Source organism: Galleria mellonella, unplaced genomic scaffold (genome assembly GCF_026898425.1).
Source record: "Galleria mellonella isolate WM207_F2 unplaced genomic scaffold, CSIRO_AGI_GalMel_v1 utg200, whole genome shotgun sequence".
In the NCBI taxonomy this organism is placed as follows: Eukaryota; Metazoa; Arthropoda; class Insecta; order Lepidoptera; family Pyralidae; genus Galleria; species Galleria mellonella.
In genome coordinates, this window is record NW_026442034.1 from 58,585 (window position 1) to 79,540 (window position 20,956).

Sequence of the window (20,956 nt, forward strand, 5' to 3'; positions counted from 1 at the left end):
AATTTTTGAACTGTAATTATTTACTTCATGATTTCACCAGAGGGAGACTTTGTACAAAAGTCGATTGCTTGGGTACCTCTGTCCCATTCATGTTTCTACCGTGAACCCGTTGTGTTTACATGGCTGTGTTTCGATTTGAAGGGTGGGATATGGCGTGAATTTACAGGGTACAGATAAATAACAACTAAGTCCTCAGGAATGGCAACGCATGGGGGGTATAATGGGCGAAACAGTATACTCAGTTACGTCCATGGTACTGTTCATGTCTATGGGCGACTGTTACCACTTTCCATCATGTGGGCCGTCAGCTTGTTGGCTATTCTAAGTTATATAAAAAAATGTACTTATTTAGGCTTAGTAAGTTAGGTAAGTTTATAAAATGTATGAAGAGGCGACTAACCTCCGAGGCGGAGCTCGGCGGCGGCCTGCGCGGCGTGGCGGCCGCGGCGCGCGAAGCACTGGTAGACGCCGCGGTGCGCGCGCGTCACGCCGCGCACCACCAGCTCGGCGCCGGCGCCCGCCGCCGCGCCGTCGTGCAGCCACGTCGTGCTGGCCGCTGGCTCGCTCGCGCTGCAGTTCAGCCGCACCGTGCTGCCCGTGTCCGCCACCTGTACACGTGGCGCTACAGGGGCGACGCTATCTCTCGTATCTATCGTTAGCTGTGTCCACAGCGTTACCTATATTATCATCATCATCATCACCGCATCAGCTTTTAACCATCCACTGCTGAACATAAGCCTCCCCTTTGGGGGGGTTTGCCAGTAGTTGTCACGTTTGGCAGGCGGGTTGGCAACTGCAGTTAAGCTTTGGAGATGTTTTAAGAGAGACGCTGTTGCCCAACCCTCGCCCTCCCTTACTCGCCTCTTACGACACCCACGGGAAAGGAAGGGGTGGCCTATTCTATGCTGGGACTATACGGCGATAAAGTTGTGTTAGTATGAGAAACTTCAAAATATTTTATCCCTTATGAAGCTGTTTCATTAATATTTTTTTCTCAAACATGCTTGTAAATGTGAGCATTATTTTGACAATCTTCTTAGAGATAAATCAAAATTGCCGTACTGGTCAGATACATGCGGGCAGCGGCCGGCAAAAGTTGTATGAAAATCCATATCTGTCGTGTTTTGCGGCCAGATAAATTACTATGTAAACTCATATCTGTTCTGTAATTTAAAAATGGAATGAACTTTTACTTCGAAACATGAAACCAAAGAGGTATCTAATAAAAGGTTTTATTTAAATTTCGGACTGGCTTGCAAATAGAAAGCTGTTTATTGAAAAAAAAAAACAAAGGAACAAAATGGCGCGTGAAAAATTATTATTGTTCGTTATTCGTCATTTCCGAAGTTTTTGATTTTCGCGCATTGTTTTAGAAAAGTACTATACAAGCCTTGGCCACAACTAGGCATTGATGGGCTCACGTATGTGTGCCTCGGCCACGCCTCGGCCCACATTTGCTCGTTCGTCCATCGATGCCACAGTTGCCGGCCGCTGCAGTAATGTACTATTATTCTCAGTCAATCAAGGTGTCCTGGACGAAGTGGCTGTTAAGATTAGTATTCAGTATGTACCACGACAGTGGGCGTTACGGTGACGGACAGGTTGTCTACGACGTCGAGCCTCATCTGTGCAGTGGCGTCCCCGTACACGTTGTACGCCTTGCAGAGCCAGGCGCCGGCGGCGGCGTGCGACACGCGCGTGAAGCACAGCGCCGCGCCGCCAGCCCACAGCCACGCGGTCGGTGACGTCTCCACTGGTTGCAGGCGGCCGTTCACCTCGCGGTACCATCTATACGAACCATCGTTTCACCAAACATAAAGATTTTTTTTTATGGGTGATAATGGAATGGTAACCCCACCCGCGCTATCGGTACACACCAGCGGGGCACCAGTGAAGGATGCTAGGTAAGGATGAAGCAAGCCAGTTAGCCCATCATGACGAATTCAACAAGAATTGTTCACGATGGTTTCCAGGGGGAACCACGTGGAGGTCGACCTAATAGGATAAATTGCTGGCAATGGGGCTGTCAAACACCATTGCCAACAATCCCTTTCCCCCTAGCATAAAGAATTATTAATACTGCTGTTATGGTAGGTCGCGTAATCCCTGAGGGACACTCCCTTTGTACGAGTGTCTGGATAGAGGAGATATTAAAGTAAATGGGAAAAGAGATATATATCTAGACAGGATAGTTTTTAGCACCCGGTTTTATCTGTCTAACTCGTGAGAGATCTGTTAATAAAATTCAGTGTAAGTTTTCATTGATGAGACAATTGTGTAACTATGTAATTACACAATGTAATTGTATGTAAATTTGGTAGAATTGACACTGGACGTTGACTGTTGCAGGTTGATTAAGACGACGAGGTTGGTAGAGATGTATATTTCAACTAAATTTCAACTGATTTATAACTGACTTCTGACTGACTTGGAACTGACAGATTTCGCGTTAAGATATTTAAATATTATTACTCAAATATACTAATTTAATTTTATGTTCTGTCATTGTTTTATATTCTGTGGACGAATGCCAGCTGGTAGGAGAATGTTGGCTCTGGATCGTTCTACATGACATCCTACTTACGTGTAGTGCGGCGGGGGATGCTGAGAGGCGACGCAGGGCATGCAGAAGTCGGCGCCGGCTGGCACTGATACTTCGTTGCTGCTCGCCACCACTCGGGGTGCAGAATTCGATGGTCCGGCTAACGTTAAAAATATTTTTATTTTATCTATCTGATGAGAAGTAGCAACTGTCGTCATGTTTGTTGTAATGGTTACTGTGTGGTAAAATGTGAATAATAATAGGCACATAGATAGGATATTATTCGTTATTCTTATCGATGCCTGAAGTTGTGCTTGCCTGGTAATGTTTCGATGAAGGTTCAGGCCCTCTAGACAAGTGACAAGTGAATTTGTCGATGGAATCGACATCGTTAGCGAGTCCGTCAGTTGGAATGAGTCATCCGGCATTGCTGTTTCATTCAATCTCATAGACTCGCTAGCGATGTCGATTCCATCGACGAATTCGTTTGCCATTTGTCTAGAGGCCCAGATCTACAGCATAGAGGTGGAGGCACATAATGTCTTCATCCTATATGGTAACACGCTCTTGGTATCCTCCTAAGGACATCAATATGTATTCAGTGATGTTCATGGTACAGTTACACCATAAACAATTACGGTTAATACTTTCCAACAGGTCGGCCTAAAAAATATATGTTAAGGTGATTCTATGCTGCCAATAATGTGTTAATCTTGAAGAAATGTCTCTTGTGTTATAAATTTCATGTTTCTATCCACTATTAATATAATTATGTAATAGTAAAGTTGAATACAAAGATATCTGTCAATAATCTCTGACAAGTACCTGTGGTACTCGGCTAATGTGCGTTCAACTTCCGATAGAGTCATTAAAGGAGATGAACTTTACCAACTTAATTAAATTGGCTCGAATGGCGTGGCGACGAAAGTAATTTGCACAAGGAATGCACGCATCGGTTTTATGGTATCTCTAATGCTACCTATTACGAGTATAAGAGCTGAAAGTTTAAATGCAACATTAAGTTCTCAATTACTCTAAAGGAGATATTTTATTATGGGCTTAGTTATTGTACAGTATTTAAAGAGAAAAAAATATACACAAGGATCATCGAATGTAATAAATATTTGTAAAGTAAGACGTTTTACTAAATTGTATAAGGTAACATTACGAATATTTTAGTGAAAATAACAAAAATAAAATAAACATATACAAAATTTCACGTATTTGACAGTTACTTAGCACTCTTCATAAGTAAATTTATTTCTACAAAATAACACTATTTTTTTTATAACACAGGGTTCACCTGATGATAAGTGACTATCGCCGCCCATGATCAATGCCCGCAACACCAAATGAATTATAAGTGTACTGCAGGCCTTTTAAAAAGGATTACCTATGACCTTTTTTCAAAACACTGCTTAACTACCACGTTTGATTTAGAATGCATAATTTTGCAAATTATGCATTCTAAATCAGTTTGTGTCAGAAAACAAAGTAGAATTTTGAATTATAGGAACATCTCTTGTCTTCGACTTTGTAAATTACACAATAGTTAATTGTAGTGTACGTAAACGGCGACTCACGTGCGACGGCCAGGTGCACGGTCCGCGAGCGCTTGGTGACGGCGGTGAGCGTGTGCCGCGCGAGGCAGCTGTAGGCGCCCGCGTCCGCCGCGGTCACGTCGCGCACCAGCAGCGTGTTGCCCGCCACCACGTAGCGGGACTCTGTCGCCGTCACGTCATTGTATGTATTGTTAAACTATTATTGTATGATATAAGTCAATAAAGGTTTATGTAGGATTGCTACATTCGTATTGCTCGGTTTACAAACTACGTTATTTTGTTATTATATCAGTAGTCGTCGCTACAATTGTGATGTTTTAAAATGTAAATTTTTCTACAGAATACTGTGTCGTAAATGTGAGTGCACGGAATAAAGAACGGGGACCCGTTAGAACTGTCCTTCAGTTAACGCATGAACGAGCTATCATACATCAAAACGAATGAACAGTAAAAATATTTCAAATAATACCCCGTGTATTTTGCAATCAATAAAAATATAACAGCTAATTTAGTATGTCTTAGGCGAGATCATAACAAGTTCTTATCCGGGCCATTCATCAGCGTCCCGCGTGAAATACGGCCGCCCGCCCCGCTCACCGCCCCGCCCCGGCCCCGCGCTCGCCCTCTCGCTGCGCAAATGAGATATTACTTTAATTAATATTACTTCGTCCACGACATAAATATGGGTTTAAGTAAAAACGCACCCCTGACGGCTGGGGACGCGCTTTTAATTAAGACTTACAGAAGTTTCTTGTCTATAGAAGTTTTTTGTAGCGCTAGTTAAAACTATTGTGTAAATGTGCAATCCCGAGTGCGTTGTATCCCACTCGCGTCGCACTCAGGGCTCACACCACTAGAAATACTGTTGGTCCCTAGATTCGAAAAAAAATTGCATTTTGTTAGACATTTGCTACACAGATACAGTTTTTGATATTACAGATGTGCGAGAACGTGTCAGTTAAAATATGTAAAAATAAGAATTCATTAAAGAAAGTTATACCTTTGGTTATATATAAAGAAATCTTACATGAAGGGATGCCTAAACAGACATACTATGTGACGAAAGTGAATTAGAGCGGAGGTATAGAGTAGACCGAGACTATTTGGTACATTAGATATATCTCGTACAACCACAACCAGTACACAGTACTCTCTTTTGGATATTTATAAAAGTTGTTCATGTAAGAGATGCGTATAAGAATTGGGCTATTTCACACTACTTCCTGTGATAAGTGTATGGTGTTAATTAATTATTATAAAATTTATTGTATATTGTTTTTATATCACAGAACTCTTAACCACTCCTCCTTGTAACATGTTAGGAGGCTCCAATTAGACATTCCTACCATCAGATCTTCTTTGCCTGACGTTTTGGTGCATTTGCATTTCTATCAATATACTATAAAATTAACAAAGTATATATAACAAACTTATAGGTCACGGTTCACATATTATAAAACGCAATTTAAAAAAATATCTTTTATTATTACGTTACGAGACAACTGAAAAACTATGGTCTGGAAAATAATAACATACAGTACACATCATACACACAGTCTGCACAGCACACATTCACACATCCATCCTTCACTCACGAACAATACCCATATCCATTTACCCAACTTCGCTTCTCTTAAGGGCATATATTAGTAACGTCTTATGATTGCTTGTATATTTATATTTATTGATTTCACTAACGTTGCAGTTTTTCGTGATTGCCTGCTCAGCAAATGATTATTATGTCAATTTTATATTGCTTTTCTTTTATGTTAATACCTGCCCACTATGTACTTTTTATTATATCAGATTGTGAATTGTATATCGGGTGCCCATGATACAGGTTGGCCTAATGTGAGGCGTGTGGGGGGAAAGGGATTGTTAGTAATAGAGACTGACAATCCCATTGCTAGCAATATATCCAACCAGGTCAACCTCGTCGAGGTACTCCCTGGAAACTATCGTAGTTAATTCCTGATAAATTCATCATGATGGGCTAACTGGCCTGTTTTCATTCTCATCTATCACCCTTCACTGGTGCTCCGCCAGCGTATCCCGTTAGCGCTGGCGGGGTTACCATACCATTTTCATCCATCAAAAAAAAAAGTGGGGCGCGTTGTATCTTGCGATTGTAACTTTGTGTTTTTGTTAAATAATAAATTTTTGTTCTATTTCTATCATGTGAAATAATTTGTGTATTTAGCACTGTCATGCCAATTGGTGAAAGTAATGTTTGGCAAAGTATATTGCACTTGTAAATAAATAAAGGAAAATAGAATAGTTTTATAAGATACTGCGAGATTGTGTTGCGTTGTTGATATTATCGGAGACCTGTAGTTGGTGCATCGACGTTGAGCACTTTGTCGTCGCGGTACCACACGGCGGGCCGGACGTGCGGCGCGCCGTCTGCGGCGCGGCACGTGAGCGCCGCCACGCCGCCCTCCGCGGCCGCCGCCGCCACCAGCATGGCCTCCCAATTCACGTCGGACACTACGGTTCCGTAGTACGTTATCAGCATTATGATATATTTACAAGACAATTTTATTCTTAACATTTATCATTTGTGAAATTGGCTATGTAAGAATAATTTTTTTATGCAAGTTAAAAAGGCAAACAAGCTGACGGCCCACCTAATGGAACGTGGTAACAGTCACCTATAGACATGAGCAATACCATAGAGTCTATTTCGCCCATAATACCCCCATGCGTTGCCATAAGTGACTTTGACACTCATTTCCTTCTACTCATTGCTCTCTTTCTTATACAAAAACTACCAACTACGTCATCTCAATAAACTGTAAGGGAAGAATATTGTTCTATTATTGCCACATCGGCCGCAGATGACTTGTTATAGTGTTTTGTCTTCAGTTTTACTGCCCTCGCACTGGACTGTTATGTTTGTTTCCCTTAATCGCCTTTTACGACATCCCGTGGATAAAAACCTTAACGCTTCTTGAACATAACACTAATGTAAATAGCATAGAATAGCTGTTTTTATATTAACCAACTATTTCATTATCATTCTATCAGACTATATCCTATCTAGGACAACAGCTGTGTATACATGCATAATTATTTCTTTCATTTAATATTGATATTTATAGCATTTGCATAAGACATACTTAACGAAACTCTACAGATATTTATTAATTATGAAAAATTGTATTGTATTGTAAAATCTTTATTGTACATTTTGAAATATTTAAATTCGAGTATAACCAGTATAGGCGGTCAGTTGTTACTGTTCCGACTAAGAAATTATTCGGATAGTTGATTGTTTTATTAAGTGTTCACGAGTAGTACTTTTTAACATTCAAGTGTACAAGTAAACGAGATTTTGATTATTTACAACGGTGGCTAGTAATAAATCGAGCGGGTCCGTGTGTCCGTGCACGCACCTGGCTGCAAGGTGACGTCCCTGGAGAGCGCGACGCCGTGCGCGTTGGCGGCGCGGCAGCGCAGCGTGGACGGCGCGGGCGTGTAGCTGCCCGCCGCCGCCGGCAATACTTCCAGCGTGCCGTTGTTGTATATTCTTCTGTTTAAGAGACACTTAGATTTTTAATACATTTCAAAAAGTCGAAGTTTCTCAATTTCAGCTATACTGTATACCATTTATTATATTTTGAGATTTTAATTTTGAACTTATTCTAGATTTAAGTATATTGACACAAGTATTTGTATAAATATTAATTTGAAATAATATAATATTAAAACATTAATCAGTATTAATTATATTAAAATTATAATGTAACGGATTCATTACGTTTGATGGATACTACTTATAAACATTTGCAAGCTATTAAATATGGCGAAACATTCTGAACATTAAAAAAACAAACTGTAACATCATATTGTCTTTGTTTCTGGCAAATAAATTATTATTATTATTCATTGTGTTTATTTTTATGTTTTATTATTATTATTTCAGCCGTTAACTGTCCACTGCTAAACATAAGCCTTTCCCATAAGGTGAGTTTTGCCAGTAATTGGGTTGGCAACCGCAGTGAGGCTTTTAGGGATGTTTTAAGAGGAACGCTGCTGTCCATAGCTCGCCCTTCCTAAGACGCCTCTTACGACATCTGCGAGAAAGGAAGGGGTGGCCCATTCTATGCCGGGGCACACACGACAATAACTGAGTTGAAAAATTTATTTTTATATGCTTTTAGAATAGTTTTAGCGAAGAATAGATTTTAAATGAAAACAACGGGTAATGCTATGAGTGTAGTCGGTTCTTTATGGAACACAATCTTAAATTTAAAGTCCTTTTTTTATTGGAATCGACAAATATGGTAAGTTTATAGAGTAAGATATTATAATTAAATTTTTGTTATCCATTTATATAGGGTTAAATCGAAATCACTAGGATCCTTTTACAAACACAAACACTCCCTGTGTTTTACAAGTGAAACAAGAAAAATCATTTAGCCTCCTGTGCTAATATGGCGAGTATTACAGGGACGATTGTATCAAAGAATATTTTCACAGTTTCTAAAAAGAGAAAATTTCAAGTTTGTTTGTACTTTTTGTAGATACATTATGCCAATATGTTTCAGTTGGACAATTCTTTCTGCAATCAATAGGAATTCAGCTTTTTTGACACTTTTGTTTTGTGATGACTGATATTGTATATTTATTCAGTACAATAATATTTTGAATATATGTCTACCGAAACACCCACAACGAAGTCTTTGTATCGCTGACAACTGGTCGAGAGAAAAAATATGATACGTTTTTAAATATAAATAAATATAAAAGCTTAAATTAAAAAATACCACATTGACATTTTAGATGGTTTTAGTAAGAATATATATTTTTTTTATTTTTTTTTTTATATAACTTAGAATGGCAAACAAGCTGACGGCTACCTGATGGAAAGTGGTAACCGTCGCCTATAGACATGAGCAGTACCATGGATATAACAGAGTATACTATGCTACGCCCATGATACCCCCCATGCGCTGCAATTCCTGAGGACTAAGGTCTTATTCCTCTGTACCCTGTAAATTCTTTGTCATATCCCATCTTTCAAACCGCAACACAGCTATGCAAATATAACTGCTTCACGGCAGAAACACCAATGGGACAGATTTGATTTAGATAATCGAGATTCTACCGTATATAGAAGAATACGTGATCAATTTAGATTAAATGCAGTGTAAAATACTCGCGTACTGATCGATGACGTGAAATACGAAGTCATTATAAACAAATCTAAATATGTATTTTTAAATTTAAAATTATTAAATATGTAATCATCATCTTCCTACCCTTATCCCAATCATTTGGGGTCGGCGTGATATGATTTTATCCATATTACAAAAAGATTTGGTTTTTAGTTTTACGACCGGCCACCTGCCTGACTATTGACTGATTATTAAATATGTAATATAATATTTAATTCTATCTATTTACTGTTTCCTAATTATAATATTACATTGATATTACCATGTGCAAATTACTTACTCTTTACAATAAACTTAGGCAATGTTATATTACACATCTTACAGGTGAGGAACTTAAAACATTAGCTGGGCGTGCCGGGCGAGTTAAGATGTGATTCATCATGACTCAACACATTAGGGTAACGATGTACGCACCCTGTTACAAACGAGTAAGACAGTTTCTCAGCAAACTTTCGCCAGTTTTAATAACCGGCGAGCCGTCGCCGGGAACAATTAGTGTGGACAAATGATGATCGCTCTCATTTACCTTAATTATTAATTTTTCCCTGACAACGTTAAAAATGGCGTTCATCAGCACTGTTTGTTCTGAAGAACGTGGCGGACGTCTGCAATTTTTATCTCTCTATAGTTATATCGCGGCAGATCCCTAGCGGGACCGTCGTGGATGGATAGGTGCCATTTGTTTCCGAGCTGTCATTTATATACGCAGGTACGAGTCGCTGGCGGGGAACGCCGTAGGACGGGGAATCTTAATGGTTATTTTTTCCCATTACAATCAATATTATATTGCTTTCCTATATCTGTTTTAGGAAAGAGATTCAGGGATTTTTTGCACTACCAAATATATAGTATCATATTTAAATCAATATACAGGTTTTTTAAATATTAGCATATTAAAAAAGTACTGCATCAGCAGAAGTTTACTACATTAATTCACTTATTTTAATAAAGTTTTTAAAAATCATCTAAGAATTTTTTATTTTCAAACCAGAGTAAATTATTGTACTTAGGATTTTGGACATATTCTTTTTTCGAAACAGAGATATCTTTACCCTCTTATTCATACAAACTGAAACCTCTTACCAATCTCTTTTAACTATAACATTGTTTTATCACTTTTAATTCAAACTGAGAATTTAGCACAAAGTAAAAAGACAGAACAGTTGAGTAACTAAAACAGGTTTACTTCTATTTTTGTTCTTCTATTTTACAATTTTTTACAGGTTTGACGTTTTTATGAATAGAGGGTTAATCCCTAGGAACGGTAATGTATGATTGTCATTAAATTTTTTTAGAAGTAGTTTATGACATTTATGGTACAGCTAATGTTTAAAGCCGATAGTAATTTTGCATTAAATGGGTGGTTAGTTTCTTTAACATTCTTTAACATTAAAATGTATAAAAAAATAATCTATAATGCTTATTGAATAATGTTAAATGAGTTACATGAGTTACGCGTTCGACGCGGTAGTCAGTGTGACGTGAACTGAATTGTAAACCTGACGAATAAATCAGTATATGAAGTAATTGTGCATTCGGCTCGTACAGTCGTGATGTTCATATGGTCCTACGTATACGATAGTGTAACATGCCCTTGGACCTGTACGAGAGCTGAGTGCGCGTGCGCGTGCTCGAGCGTGCGCGCCCCTGCCCTGGCTGTCGGAAGTGGCGTGGCAGCTCCACCGCGTCAGGTTGTCAACATGACGGAGCGCTATTGACAAGACCATTTTTCTTCTACTTTTTATTGCTCATTGAAATAGTCGTCTCGGATTTCTGCGAGGCGCCCCTTGTGCAGTGGGATGGAAGAAAATATTCTTATTGAGTTATTTTCAATGATCACATCAAAGTGGATGTCTATATTTCGTTATTAAATACATGCATTCACACTTTTTATTCACGACTAAATATTTATTACACGACGGAAAAATAGAAATGATCTGAATATACAATAGGTTGGATTGACAGTTAGTTGTTTTCACTCTATTATATAAGTTAAAGAATAATACAAAAAAAAATAGTAAGCTAATAAAGTACAACAGGTAATTTTACCGCTGAAGCAATTTCTTCTAGACAAACAATGGATAGAGTGGGATAGAAAGAAGGCAACGCTCACGGTAATGAAACGTGTTAATAATTATGTAAGTCTCTAATGAATTATTACTAAATTTATTAGATACTATTATTTATTATTACTAAATGTGCTCAACATTTAAAAACTATTTAAAAAATATGTCCACGTTTGACGATTTTTTATATAAAACTTAGAATGAAAAACAAGCTGACAGTCCACCTGATGAAAAGTGGTAACCGTCGCCTATAGACATGAGCAGTACCATGAAAATGTCTATATGCATGTGCAAGAAAGGCGTGACGCTGTGACGCAAGCCGTCGTACGCCCCCTGAAGAATACTTTCGGATGAAGTCGAAACAATTGTCAGATGTGACAAACACAGTACGTTCGTAAAATTGCCGGTGTGCATATATACAATCATATAGACATATTGTCTATATCTTTCTTCAGTCGTATACTCTTGACAGAGTGGTTGTGGTTTTTATGATTACAGTGGATCGTCAATGTGGTCCTTCTTCGTGATTGAGGTCCTCGCAATGCGTCTCCATCTACATCTGCTCACAGCCGAGCGAGAGCATTCCACAATAGACTGTTGTGTGGCCATTTTGATGAGGTCAGTTCATCGCGTTGGTGATCTAATCCAAAAACCTTTGCCTAATACCGACCCTTGAACAATTAGATTTGTCTATATATGTACACTATGTAGACAATTGTCTATATAGACGACAAATATAGACAATTTTTATTTGAATACATAAAATTTATATTTTTTTTAGAATGGCAATAACCCACCTGAAAGTGGTAACTGCCATCTATAATAATGAATAGAAAATATATTGTAACAGTTTCGTAAGCACACATTATATTTTATTGTAAGCGGTGCGGCAGACGAAGAGGAAGATTGAGGAAGATTGAAGCTATAGAGCCCAGCCGTTCATATTCGAAGAGTTCTGAACGCCGTCGTTTTTATTTGTGATGGTGCTGTGAGCGCTTACAGCTTGCGCTTAGCGGGCACACCTCTGAGCTCTCTCGATTTAATTACACTTAAAATATGAATATGTATTATACAATAGTTCACCTGAGGCCGGGCCTGTCATCGAGCGGCGTGCCGTCGTCGGCGAGCCAGAGCACGGCGGGCGGCGGCGTGCCGCGCGCCGCGCACCGCACGCGCACGCCGCTCCTCACCGAGTACGGCACCAGCGACGGCGGCTCCGCCACGAACCACGGGCCCAGCGGCGTCAGCTCGGCGCCGCCCTCGCACCGCGCCCCTACGCACGATAACAACACGTGTCTTACTAATACAGTATACTCGTAAATGTAACTAGATGATACCTGTACATGGGGGGTAATTGAAAAAAATAATATAAGTGGATCTTAATAAGAGCAATGGAAACGAAAACAATATTTATCAGGAATTTTGTCTGTCAGTCAGTCTGTTCGTGCAGCATTACGCAAAAACTACTGCATCGTTTTTGATGCGGTTTTCATAGTTGTATTTCTGAAGGTCTAACTTAGGAACTGGTGTGTGTTTTATCCTGATATGCTATCTAGAAGTGTTCTATTCCATTGGTTTTTCTTCGTATTTTGCTCGTGGACTAAAATTACTACAATGAAAATCTAGATTTATTAATACTTTACTAAACTAGACGTTATTTTGCGGAATTCTATATTTAGTTATAGTTATTTGATAAGAACTATTTGTTTATCACGGCATAATTTCTAAATTTAATATACATTTGGTTTGAAGGGTGGGATATGGCGTGAATTTACTGGGTACAGAGGAATAACATCTGAGTCCTTAGGAATGGCAACGCATGGGTATCATGGGCGAAACAGTATACTCTGTATTGTCCATGGTACTGCTCATGTCTATAGGCGACGGTTACCACTTTCCATCAGGTGGGCCGTCAGCTTGTTTGCCATTCTAAGTTGTATAAAAAAAAAATACATATTTAATGAATATAAAAATGTTCGTTTCAATAAAACATTATTATACTTTTACACATGAGTTAACAAAATGTAAATTATCCACAGCATTTCGTTTCTGATTCGTGTCTAATGAGAGATAATGTTGAAGCGTTCCCTTTTATCTCACCGATAAAGTCGTCTCAAAATGATATTCCTACGAGGTCCTTTAAAAATTTTATTTTCGTTCTTTTGTTTATGAAACAATGGCGGGTAGAGGGAATGCCTCAACTTTTTCGGTTTTATTAATTCTCTCCTTGGCTACACACAGTCCTCCCGCGGTGCACATAGCTAAGTTGACTATACGGATTCTTTTTTTAAACAAAGAGTAGGTTTAAGCCACTTAAAACATTAATGACGCAAGTTGACTTTAAACCATTTGACCCAGAAAAGTGTCGGAAACCAGGGGCGGCGTACTGCGGTGCGACCTGTGGTCGTTTCACACCACGTGCAGTTCGGACCACGATGTGTCGCTCAAACGATAGACGAATCATTTACTTGTTCACCACAATACAATAATAGCTACTTATAAACATATAAAAAAATACATATTTGTCAATGGTACGGGTGATTTTTACTTTCACTCAATATCGTTAATCGACAAAATAGATTTATAATGAGTGATTTGGACTATTGTTAACCATTTGTAAATGTAATGAGTTCCAAAATACTTTTCTCCTGACTAGTAGAAAAATAGTCTTAATGCAAAATAAATAAATCAGTGGGTGACGTAGATTTTTTTTCTATCACAATGGCACTTCATTTATATATTTTACAAAATCTAATATAGACTGCCATTGGAAGTGGACAGAATTCCTTCTAGGATACCCTGTGTTACGGTATTCAGAATTTATTAGATTATAAATTATTATGCGGTATGTAAGGCTCCACTGAAAAAAATATCTCTGCTTTGTACATATCACGTCGCGGTACGAATTGCACATGGTGTGAAACGCCACGTCGCCCGAGGTGCGCGCCGTCGAGTCCGGCCCCGAAGTTACGCCGCGAGTATTCACGACAATTGTCCTCAAACGTGTAATTCAGTTAAGTTTGTCGGTGTTCGTTCGTCGGAATTAGTTTCAGCTCCGCTTTTATAATTAACTGTACCGGGAGCGACATTAAAAGAAACAGAGTTATCGAGTCGCCGAGTCGTCGAGTTGTTTCGTAATTAAACGCCGTCGACGGCCCGGCGCTCCCGCTTCCACTTTCGCTTTGTTGTCAATTGCTACACGAAATTTCAATTATTGCGATTCGCGAACTCAACGTCGAGAATATTACAAGGTTGCGCGACTGTCGATGGGCCTGTGTAACGTAATTACATTAAGTTGTTTGCAGGACGTTTACAATGGCCGAAGGTGCGGTCCCCAATTCTTTGTCGTATGAAAGCAATTTCGGAAATTAGGAAGCGGGTAAAGTAAGTTGGCATTTGATGAAAAATTGATGAAAAGATTTGTCAGAGAATGGGTACAAAGGTGGGTCGGGAGGTTCTGGAGAGCGCATTGTGATTGTGTACTTACGTGGCTGGGCGGCAAGTAGGCAGGTGAGCAGCAGCGGCAGCAGTGTGCCCCGCGGCGCCGCCCGTACCCGCGCCTTCATTTTTCACCGCGCTGTGTACAAATAAATGGAAGAATGATACACGTGACGTCACTGAATCGTTTTCGATAGTTGCAACTAGTCCATCTATTTGCTTGCTGACAGCTCATAGTAACAGTTATCTTGTAAAAATGTTATTTAACGTCTTGCAAAATTGTTTATCAGTAATTCTAATAATTATAAACAAGAAAGTTCTTTTATTGCCGAATTAGGATTTTTTTTATTAGCAAATTGTGTTGGTAGACCACAGGTTAATAAATAGGAAATTTATTCCTGATTTACGAGAATAAAGCAGACGTAGGTTGGTAAAATAGCTATTGATAATGTTTCCTTTATTACACGTACCTTTCCGTTCGTTTACTTCGTTTCGTTTGCTTTTATTGTAATCTCTCCGAGAATAATAGCTAATTTGTCGATATGTGTACTCACTCGTAAATCCAGGTCGCGTTTGACTTTCATCTTTAAAGTATCTACTTATCTGCAATATATATTGTCAACCCTGGTACTTAATTTTGCTCGGCCCATATTGCGTAATAGAAGTCTGGTATGGTCGGGGTGAAAGGGATTGTTAGCAATAGAGTTTGACAGCCCCATTGCTAGCAATATGCCCTATTAGGTCGACCTCCACGTTTTCCTCCCTGGAAACTATCGTGAACATTCTTGTTAAAATGTGGCTTACAATTCGACTTCTTTTAAAATAAATCCATTGAGAGTATTTATAACAAGCATATTATAATGTTATTTTGGTATACTTTTATTTTTACCATTTTATTTAAAATCTTTCCTTTTGCTTCTTTTCTTCTGAAAATTTATTTCAAGTGAAGTTTCCAATTAAGTCGCGGCAAGGAGGAAAGATTTGAATTGTTGCTTTTTTAATTACAAAATAATTACGTATTGCTACTTTGATGTGAAATAATAATATCTCATTTTCCGTTTTACTCATTTTGATAAAATTAAAATATTAAAAAAATAGCAAATTTTTTGTAATATTTATAGCTAGCGATCTGCCGCAGCTTTGCACGGGGGCTACTATATCTACTCATTTAATGCTGCGGCGTATCTATCTAGACCATTGTTTCTCAATAATTTTTATGTCGCGACCCACGAAAAATAGTCGAATGATTTACAATTCAATCGGATAATCCGAATGAATTGCTCAGTCGAATAATCAATAGTCGGATTAGTAAAGTCGAGCATTGTTACGTTAAACGAATCTTTCGGGGTGTTATTATTAATATTATGCGTATACGCAGTGTAGGACGACCCTCCACTAGATGGAGTGACGGCCTGAAATGCGTTGCAAGGAGTCAGTGGATGCAGGTGGCTCAGGTGTCCGTTACTTATGGCAGTCTATGGGGGAGGCTTATGTCCAGCAGTGGACGGATGATGACTGAAATGATAATGGCATAGTACAGACTTAGATAATATAGATAGAGCATCGAGCCACAGAATTGAGTCAACATTTTGAAATAAAAAAATTTAAGAGTGTTCTATATACATACTTACGCATATCTTGACGTATTATTTAATAAATAAAATGAGTGCTTATACATTAAAAAGATGCAGAAATTATAAGACAAAATAAATATAGAAGTTATAAAGAAATCACTCATAACTGTTTATCACGCAAAATTGTATGAATTGTATTTCTATGGAGACCCTCTATCTATATAATCTAAGGGTACAGATAATGAGGAGGGATTTTTTGTCAATAATTATTGGCAATCACTCGTCTCAAATTTCCTTAATAGCTGAGAGAATGTGAGTGACGTGTGGTGACGTGCCCCGCGCGTGCTCAGACGCCGAGCGGACTCGGGAACAGAGGGTCTACCATGAAATGTTTTCCGAAATTGTGGGGCCGATCGAAACAAAAATTTAATGTCAAAATTACATAATACCATAACATACCATTTAAAAATATCAAAAATGTTTAAATATCGTTCCTTTGGATTTATATGGTATGATTTATGACGAAAAAAATCTTAAGCTTCATTTACTGTGCCGATTTCGGTATGAACAAAAACATGAAATGGAGTCCGAAAATTTGGAATTCATTTCATGGTAGACCCCCTGGTACTGACGTGGCGGCTCGTGTCGCGACCAAACACATGTGTAGGACACATCCATTAGATACAGCCACCACGTGTTGTAATATTATATTCTTATTGTAATAAATACAAGTACATTTTGGTAAAAACAATAGCTTCATTCGTGATACATTTATATTGACTGGACATAGGTCGATGAACGATGAATGTTTCGTAGACACATTAGATTAGACACGTAACAACGTGTGCTTTTATTCAGTATAGAGAAGCGGTTTCGCTTATAAAATTTGTTATTATTATTATTTCAGGGCGTTTACCGTTCACTGTTGGACATAAGCTTTCCCCATAAGAGGATTTTTGCACATAAGTTAGGGACTGTTGAATATAAGTCTTCCTCTACTGGATAAACCCTCCAGGTTTAGCCAGTAGTTGCCACGCTTGGCAGGTGGATTGGCAACCGTAGTTAGGCTTTTAGACATATTTTAAGTTAGACGCTGCTGCCCATGCCTCGCCCTCCCTTAGTCGACTATTACGACACCTACAGGAAAGGAAGGGATGGCACACGGCGATTATAAAATTAATTTAATATAATATAGATGGATTAAGAACATTGTGAGTCGTGTGCTAAGTGACAGGTGGCTAAAATATGCAAATTTTGGCTCTTAAAAAACAAAAAAAGTCGCGTAAGACTTCATATGTGATGGAAAGAGATCCTCGACCGGTTCCACTAAACTGGTACAGTACTAAACTGTACCAGTTTTACTGATTAAAACTGGTAAAGCAGTTTAGGGGTTTTTTCCCAGCAGTGGAACACTATAGGCTATAACTGATTGATTGATTTTAGAACATCTTTTCTTTGTAACTTACTTCGAATAAATTGAAACATGTCTAAAAACATATTTAAAAACAAGCTTTTTATAATGTAATCCGTCTTCTTGCAGTGGTGGATATGCTGAATTTAGTATGATATTAAGATTTTTATCGTTTTCTACTTTTCATGACCTTTCATTTGAGACCCATATTTAGGGCGATGAAAAAATGCATAATTTGGCGGCCAATTTCAAAATATTACAATATTAAGTATTACATATTATATTATTACCAATACTAAATGTACATGCACAGTTTCAGACCAATCGAATATCAAGAAGTTTTAATATGTTATCTAAATAAACTAATATACAAACTTTGCAAGTTAAGTACAATCTTGTAAATACAATGAAAGTTGTACAAAAACCTTAAGTAATGAATAGTGTATTCTAAGGATTTTCTATTGAAAGTAGAAAATCTATAGAAATTCGTAGTCCACTCATTGTGCTGCTCTACGATACAGTTAATACGGGAACTATCTTCTACGCGAACTCGTAGCTCTGCTACGAGATTGTAGTTTCGTAGCACTTTTGCTACAAAGTTGTAAAAGTCTGTTACGGCGAGTTAGAAACAGTTTTAATCGCTTTGTAAAAAGGTTATTTTCACACATGTGTCTACGTTCATATACATCTACGTACAAATGCTTCCATGATGCTTGTACGCAGTATTTATAGCTTGGAGATTTGATCTGATATTTTCATAAAAACAGAATAAATAATTTAAAGTAATAATTTATAGGAAAATGAATAATTAAAACTTATTAAAGCCAATATATCCACGTTCGTGTAAAAATATTTACGAATAGAGTAAGATCTAACTGTATGTCAAGTTATTAGGCCATTATATTTAACTACTCGTGCGTCTGTCTCTGTCCCCATTGTTGTACAGTGTATGTTTGACCTCTCCTTGCCAAATACCATATGTGATGTAGTTTTACGTCAATTGCTGGACACTATTACAGCACCAAATAGCAAACAAGTTCACGTTTACATTTATATATTTACTAGCCTATATGTTATGAAATATAATGTTTCTGGGTATTTTTTACTCAAGTCAGTTCATCCGTTTATGCGTAATTAAGTAATAAACATGCAAACATCTAACTATATTTACGAACTTTCATATTTTTAATATTTGTAAGATAATATGAGTAATAATAAGGGCCATTTGGTCTCGGCATAAAATTGGCCACCCCTTCCTTCCCGTGGGTATCATAAGAAATGACTAAAGGTCGGCGAGAGATGGGCAGCAGCATCCCTCTTAAAACATTTCCAAAGCCTAATTGCGGTTACTAACCCGTCTGTCAAGCGTGACAACTACTGGTGAAACCTTCTCAAGGGGGAGTGTTATGTTCAGCTGTGGACAGATAGAGGCTGATATGATGAAGATTAGTAATAGAGTAAGAATTTTTATTTCACATTTTTCGACTTAAATTTCTTGACAGAGTATTTCAGCGGGACAGTAAACACAAAATTATACTTTATTTTTTTTATACAACTTAGAATAGTAAACAAGCTGACGGCCCACCTGATGGAAAGTGGTAAACGTCGCCTATAGACATGAATAGTACCATGCACATAACCGAGTATACTGTTTCTCCCATGATACCACCCATGCATTGCCATTCCTGAGGACTCAGGTGTTATTCCTCTGTACCCTGTAAATTCACGCCATACCCCACCCTTCAAACTAAAACACAGCCATGTAAACACAACTGCTTTACGGTTGAAACACGAATGGGACAGAGGTACCCAAGAAAACGACTTTTGTACAAAGTCTCCCTCTGGTCTAGTTTGGTGTTTATTTATTTTCAGCCACACCTACTGGTGGAAAAATATTTCTACATTCGAAATTGTAAGAAAATCGTTGCAGATTATATAACAAATTGCACAATTTGGCTGCAATCAGACGCGCACGTGACTGTGACGTGGCGAATGGTAACCAGACTCTGAACAGTTTCGCATAAGTTGGACATTACTTCTGTAATTTCCATATTTATAACATTTATTTATGGGAACCATAAAAACTTTGCTACAAATTACAAAAATAGGGCAGTGTACGATAACAGCTACATTAGTTAAAAAAAAAAAACTGTGTCGTGGCTAATTGTATGACTATGTATTATTAATTTTTTTTTATACGACATAGAATGGCAAACAAGCTGACGGCCCACCTGATGGAAAGTGGTAACCGTCGCCTATAGACATAAGCAGTACCATGGACATAAGAGTACACACACATACTGTTTCGCCCATGTTACCCCCACATGCATACATATGCATTTTATTATAACTCAGTAGTTTAATTTTATATATAAAATATACTCAGAAACGTTTGCAGATTAAATAATAATAAAAAATATATATTTATACTTTTGCACACATTAGAAAATGTATACAGGGCGGACTTAATGCCTGATGGCATTCTCTACCAGTCAACCGTTACGATAAACAGAGAGAGTAAAGGGCGGTGCATAGATTTAAAAAAAATTGTAAATTAAATAAATATTATAAAAGATAACAATTTATGATAAATAAACATACAATCATATAGAATAATATACTTACAAAAAATATACATACATAAATCACATACAATACATATATAAATAACTATACACATATATACTTATACAATATATTTATCTTATATATAATGTAGCGAAAAAGGTGGCGGCATTTGGCGTTCCATTATTTTTGCCTGTCGCAATTGAGTTGAAAATTGTGGCTCTTCTAAAAATAACTTTTAAGTCACATCTGTACTCGAAACGACGGATTATCACGTGTAATAAAATGCACGTAACAACCTTGTTATAGCAGATGTTCGGAAGTTATAGTCACTGCTTATAGCTAAAAAAACCGAATTCAATTTTGGCAAACTAGTAATTGTGATTTAAAAATTAAAGCAATAAATCGATTTTGATTACATTTTAATGAAACCAATCTGTAAGTATATTTTCTTTCAGATAAAAAAAGAATTTTCCAAATAGGTTAATAACTGACAGAGTTAAGAGTTAAAAAAATATAATCAAATTGAGAACCTGCTTCTATCTGTACTCCTTTAACCAAAGGTTGTCTGTAAGAGATCGCCCTAGCGATAAGACCGCCTTTTGTACCTTTATATGT

The 20,956-nt window shown here is 37.8% G+C and overlaps 1 protein-coding gene across 4 annotated transcripts in view; it reads right to left on the bottom strand.

Annotated features, from left to right (window-relative positions):
- LOC113522166 (cell adhesion molecule Dscam2-like) overlaps positions 1-20,956 on the bottom strand; it is a 66,237-nt gene that overhangs the window by 33,492 nt on the left and 11,789 nt on the right. For all 4 annotated transcript variants that reach the window (XR_008252761.1, XM_052894251.1, XM_052894250.1 and 1 more), the window contains exons 2-9: positions 14,838-14,927; positions 12,434-12,623; positions 7,500-7,636; positions 6,433-6,591; positions 4,126-4,266; positions 2,585-2,702; positions 1,572-1,788; positions 401-608 (exon numbers count right to left, since the gene is read on the bottom strand). Coding sequence is in view for 3 of the 4 variants with exons in the window: in XM_052894251.1 (XP_052750211.1) it covers positions 401-608; positions 1,572-1,788; positions 2,585-2,702; positions 4,126-4,266; positions 6,433-6,591; positions 7,500-7,636; positions 12,434-12,623; positions 14,838-14,916 (1,249 nt within the window). In the remaining variant the exon portion in view is untranslated. The remainder of the gene's footprint in view (positions 1-400; positions 609-1,571; positions 1,789-2,584; positions 2,703-4,125; positions 4,267-6,432; positions 6,592-7,499; positions 7,637-12,433; positions 12,624-14,837; positions 14,928-20,956) is intronic.